Here is a 6284-nt window from a genome sequence, read left to right as displayed (position 1 = left end):
TTTTTTTTGTTTGTTTTTTATGCTTCTAATGACTTTACCACTGAATTCTGTTCAGGAAGACCTTTTTTTCTAGCTCCCCATGTTTATTAACCTGGAACCCAAGGCTTTCCACCAGCAGGATCCTAACTGCCCACTAACGTCCGCATCCTAGCCTTCAACAGCACAGCTGTGTATCTTTCCCAGCGCTCAGTATGGCTGAAGTTTTCGGGAAATGTTTGTGCCCTCACATGGCAAGGCCAATTTCTGATCATGGTTAAGTCTCCAACCCAGCCTCACCTCCACCTGACAGGAGCCGGGTGAGGGCTGCCTCTGAACTCCAGCTTTACATGAGGTTTTGGTCCCTGGTGGTGGAGCCTGGCCCTGAGGCCTACTCTTGCAGGCTCTTACTGAACTGGGATAAGGAGGAACAGTGGCCCTCTGTTCTCCTGAGCCACTATGGACTGAATATTGCCTGATACACAACTGATGTGAAGAATAAAGCAACTGCTGGCTTTGAAAAACCAGAAATCTATGCTACACTATAAAGAAACACTGAACAAAACTGTTGTCTGTCTGAAAGTCAGGCTGGTGACTAGATGTCCCCCTAAAACCTCATGTGCTTACATGTGGGGTTTTCTGAGATGGATAGATATAGTGTGTGTGAATATGGATTAAGGGTGTGATAACTAAATTAACACACTGAGTGATTTAACACGCTGAGTGATTTAGCACAGTTCTGGGTGTGGATGACAGAAGCCCCACCCTGGGTATAGATGGCACCAACTCATCGACATGTAGCCTGAAAGAGATAGGAGGGAAAGGGAGGCTGCTGCTGGCTGCTTCCTGCCTGCCCTGCCATGGACTGTTCCTCTGAAGTACCCCTCTGCCACACCACCCTGTCTTGGAGGCATCTGACAATGGACTGTGAGTTAAAACAAGCCTTTCTCTTTTAATTTATGGCTGTTGAGTATTTAGTCCCAGCAATAAAAGAGTAACTAAGATATTAGTGCATATGTGGCTGTAGAGAGGCTAGATACTGAACATCAGTCATGTTGCTAAGTGTTACAGAATGTGGTTAACCATTATTAAAAGTTTAAGAAAATAATGTGTTAGACTGGGCGTGGTGGCGCACGCCTGTAATCCCAGCACTTGGGAGGCTGTAAACAGGAGGATCACTATGAGTCCAATCTACGCAGTGAAACCCTGTAGACCCTGTCCTGAAAAAAAAAAAAAAAAAAAAAAAAAAAAAAAAAGGGAAGGTAGATAGGTAGGTTTGGATTGCATGATGAGTGCAACAGAACAGAGAAGTAGCACAAAAATCCAGGGCCTTACATGGTTAAAATTTATTAATCCTACAGCGCAGCAGTAAAAGATAAGATTGAGCTCACAGATAATGAACACCAGATAAAACCTTTAGAAGAGTGGCATGCTCTCTGGGAAAGCTACACCAAGGCTGTGACCTCATAAATTCTCTCAAGTGGACAAAATGGCTCAGGGCACAGATCCAATTAATGATGCCACCCTCCACAAAAAGCCAATAGCTTTAAGGGTGCTGCCTTTAAATTGAGAGAGATGTATGGGGTGATACATCAAAGATATATAGTATCCGAGAAAGCTAAGCAAACAAAAAGACCCTGAGGATGCGGTTCTGACCCTTGCTGCTAAAAAATATCAAATGGGGAAGAACTCTACCAATATTTAGAGATACAGTGTCACCCAAGAAGCACCAAGCCCTGATTTCCAGTCCTTCTCCACTTCCTTCTCCTCCAGAGATGCTGAGAAGGTGCCTGGGTGTGTGCACCCTGGGGGAGGCAAGGCTGCCCCGACTCTGGGTTAGCTGGTTACTCTGACTGTACCTGCTAGCACTGTGATGTTCTGTGAACAGGTCCGATCACACCATTCCACAGCTCAGATTTAGATTTACTTGTGTACTAAGGACGATGACACGAATGTGCCCTATGAGATTCCAGAGTGCTGGGGTTGCAGACATGGCCACCAGGCTCAGTTCTTTCTTGTTCCTTTGTGTGCTGATCTCAAGGTGAGGAGGGTAAAGCCCAGCCTGCCCTGCCCAAGGGGCCCATCAGATTGGCACTGCCTGCACCTCCTCTTGCTCCATGCCCACCTTTATGGCTCCAAACACCTCTTCCCATGACACACACACAGGTCCACTGCCCATGCACCTTTCCTATGCTAAGCGATAGGGAGGACAGCATCCCAGATGGACAGCAGCAGATGCGAGCAGGAAGCAGGGATGCTTTTTGTCTCAGTTACTTTTCACTGGTTACTAGGACAAAATACCCAACACCCAAATTTAAGGAAGGAAAGGTTTATTTAGCTCACAGTTTGTGGAGGTTTCTATACTCGGCTGGCTCCAAGGCAGAGTGGCACAGAGCAGAGGGCAGCAGTTCATGGCAGCAGAAAACAGCCAAGAGCAAAGGGAAGGGCAGCAGCTGCACCTTCTAGCCAGCCTCTCCCCTCATTTTATATACAAGCTACCCTGGGCTGGGGGTATAGAACTCACACAGTGTCCATGACCACCTCTTGTACAGGATGAGGATGTTTGCAAAGTAAGAATCCCGGCTGTCTGCTGAGTCACTTAATTAAACCTCTAAACTTCTCAAGTAGACACAATGCATCAACCAGCACACTTGTGCAACAGCAGAGCAGAGCAAAGGGCCAGAGAGCAAACAGCCACGTTCTGTAGCCTCCTGTGTGTTTGTTCCATGTTCTTCCATTTCCTTGGTGTTTCCTGCAATCTTTTTAAAAAGATGCAGAAGTCCGGATGCACTGAGGACGTGTGACAGGCTGGGCCGGGCCTCAGCCACAGCTCACTGACCCTGTGCTGGAAGGCTACAAAGTGACACAAAGGTCAGCCAAATAAATTCTAAGTGGCCTTAAGTTGCAGGCATAGCCACCATGCCCAGTTTTTTTTTGTCCTTTTGTATGCTGACCACAGCACACTAGACCAGTAATGGTGGCCCTTTGGAGCTTTCAGTGATGTGCAGCCTGCTGTGGCGTACAAGCCTTCAGTTCACCACCAAACTAATGACAGTACCCCCTGGGGCAGATTAGCACTTTGTAAATAGCCTCTACGTCTGCTTTGGTGATAATGTGCAGGGGCTGGCAAATGTGGGGGCTACAGAGGAGACCTCAAACTGTCAAACCTATCTCTAACTGGTATGGTCAGAAAAGAAGTCACTGTGATTTGCTAATAGCTGCACAGTTCACGTATCTGTGTGCGGCCGCCACGTGCTGCACATGGCTCACTCTCCACGTGGACGCTGAGGGGTTGGACCCAGGGTACAGCCATTCCTTTTTCAGTGTTTGTCATGGCTTATTTGGCACTGCTTTAGATGATAAACTCAATGTTATGAAGCAGTGTTGTAATGTGCAACTGCAAGCAAAAATTAAGTTTTAAATTTTTTGCTTTAATATTAATATCCATACTCCAAAATAAGAATGCCTGCTGTCACATTTATTTATATGCTTAACAGAAAGATCTGCATCATTACCATCATGCACTTCTGCCTTAACTCTCAACTGCTTCTGTGATAGAGTGAGCCATGCAGGGTGCCAAGGTCACGGTGTCACTGCCCAGCAGCGGCTCCTCTTTAGCACGTGCACATGGTCTTCTCTCTTTCAATAGGCACATGCAACAATGGCTCAAGCTAACTCAGTTCTAAGCATTTTAGTCTCTTTCCTCATCTCTAGGACAAAATATGGAGCACCTAAGTTGGGGAACTTAAGTTGGGGAGTTCTACCTTGGCCACAGTTTGCAGTTTCAGTCTATGGGCAGCTGTTCCATGGCAGGGCACAGGACACAGGGATCTGGCAGAGGAGAGCTGCTCACAGCATGGAGGATAGGAAGTGGAGAAGGGAGGCGCCCAGAAGAGTGAGAACCCTTCCAGGCCACCCCCCAGAACTACCTCCTAAGCCCCCATCATCCAAGTAGCTCCCACAGGCCCCATCTATGATTGTGTGAGACTTTGAGGGACATCTAGATCTAACAATACTAAGTTCAGTAGTGTGGAGGTCACCTTCGGGAGGTGCGCAAGAATTAAAAATGAGATGAACTGTGGCCACAATTAGCAATGAAAACTGCCGTCCCTCGCTGTAATGTAGGTGTTCGTGAAATTTGAAAGCATTTGCTTACACTTGCCATTATAAATCTGTGAGCACAAGCATTCTATAATGCATACCCAGAATGTTCTGATTAAATCACTGAAGTAAATCCACTAAATTCTATCAACTGTAAATATGAAAACTTTTAGTCTCAGCACACGAAATGACTAAAGATCATTCAAAAATCAATCTAAGGGGGGCCGGGGAGATGGCTCAGTAGGATAAGCGCTTGACTGGCAAACACAAGGATCTGAGTTCAATCCCCAGTTCCAGGAAAAAAAAAAAAGGAATCTATGGTAATAATTTATTCTGAAAACATTTACTGTAAATACTTAGCCAAAAATCAATGTAAGGACTGGCAAGATAGCTCAGCAGACTAAGCACCTGCTTAGGCAAGCACAGAGGCCAGGGTTCAATCCCTGGCACCACAGGCTGCACTGGCCCCATCCCTAGACACACTGAGCCAGTGACTGAGTCCAGCATGGTGCTGCCCAGCTGTAATCTCAGGGCTGGGGAGGCTGAAAACAAGAGGATCACTACGAGTTTGAACTGCATTGTGAGACCCTGCACAAAAAAATGTCAACCCAATCTGTTGCCAAATTTTTTACTTTGGGCTGAAGGAAATTCAAGTGCCGTTTTTTGACCCTGTGCACCACCACACCCAGCCCCAGTTTCATTTTTCAGAAAGTCATTTTGTGGATAGACTGTGTGCTTCACAGTTGACAGGAAGCCACGTGGAAACTCCAAAGCAGCATAGATGCAGGGTCACAGAAGGCACCCAGATTGCTGGTGATTCTAGCTCTTTTCCCCAAACAGGCAGCGTAGGGATTGGGCTTTGTGTTGCTGAAAATAAATGAGCTTCATGTTTTAAGTATTAGTATGAAACTAGAACCCTTGCGTAGCTCACACAGTGCCCAGCACATACTGGTGGAACAGTGAGTGACTACAACGCTGTCAAGAGAATCCTGGGAAGGGGAAAAAGAAAAAAATAACTTACAACCCCAGCACCTTCATAGTCGCTGATTTAAACTTTTATATACATATAAAATGGTGACATGTGTATTTATATATACATATATATATATATATTAATATTACATGTGTATACATAAAGACTACATTAAAATGCATACATCTTGTATATCATTTAAAATTTAATATTAGTATGCTAAAGATAGTTTTATATCTGCATTTCTAAAGTTTTATATAAACATTTTCCAAAGTTGCTGTGCAGTTTTAGATTTGCAGTTTTAATGACTGTATAACATACTTTATAATAATTGAGCGGAACCTAATTACTGTTTCTTTTGTCAGTTAGATTGCATGTGAAATTTTGATAGTTTCTTTCTAGTCAAGATCTTTGTGCATGTATTTCTTTTGGATTATTTCATGAAATGATCAGAAGTTAGAATTGTAGGAATTCCTCAGTGTAACTGGCCATCGGTTTGATTAGTGGTTTTTAGTTCCAGAATTATCTGCTTCAAATGTGATTGTCTTTAGAAATCCGTGTGTCTGACTTAATAGTGCGGACAGCTGCTCTCTGCTCGTTTTCCTTCAGCAGATGGCTCAGCCGCGCTCTCTGTAGGCAGGGCTCTGCCCTCCTGCAGTGCCCTGTGGTGTGGCTGGCGGGGCTGCCCTGTCCCCCGTGCTCACCACTCTCACTTTTGCAGCTGTCTGTGGATGTGCGTGAAGAGATGACCAGGAAGGCCATTGCCACCATCACGCACTTGATGGAGAAGCCACGGAAGGGGAATTCAGAAGACAGAAGTCGGGCAGCTGGCACCTCTGAGGTCACGTACGCCTGTGCTCGGGACCACCTGCAGAAGTCGCTCACTCACCTGGGGACACTGGGCCACAGCTTCATCCTCTCTCTGAAGGACAGTGAGCAGGTATGGAGGGGTGCGCCTGTGGCCCTTAGTGGAGTAGGTCCACAGTGCCACTCTGCCAGCTGTGCTTCTCAGACTCTTTCCCCTTTTACGTGGTACTGGGTTCGTGTGGGCCTGGTACATGGGGACAAACGCTGTGTCACTGGGCTACTTGGCCCCACACACAGGTCCTTGTGGGCACTCAGGATTCTAGAGGTAGCGGCAGTTTTGCTGAAGATTTCAGACTTACACAGATTCATGAAAACTGCCTGCAGGCTCTGTCCTTTAATCTCTTTTTTTTTTTTTTTTTGCATTTTT

At 45.8% G+C, this 6284-nt stretch overlaps 1 protein-coding gene across 3 annotated transcripts in view; it reads left to right on the top strand.

The window, feature by feature from the left end:
* Nbas (neuroblastoma amplified sequence) overlaps positions 1-6284 on the top strand; it is a 244270-nt gene that overhangs the window by 190517 nt on the left and 47469 nt on the right. For all 3 annotated transcript variants that reach the window (XM_023702419.1, XM_023702418.1, XM_023702420.1), the window contains exon 45: positions 5772-5990. In XM_023702419.1, coding sequence (XP_023558187.1) covers positions 5772-5990 — 219 coding nt within the window. The remainder of the gene's footprint in view (positions 1-5771; positions 5991-6284) is intronic.

This window comes from Octodon degus, unplaced genomic scaffold, assembly GCF_000260255.1.
Source record: "Octodon degus isolate 3935 unplaced genomic scaffold, OctDeg1.0 scaffold00151, whole genome shotgun sequence".
Lineage (NCBI taxonomy): Eukaryota > Metazoa > Chordata > Mammalia > Rodentia > Octodontidae > Octodon > Octodon degus.
Note: the sequence above shows the minus strand (reverse complement) of the source record. Positions and strands in the feature narration are given on the sequence as shown.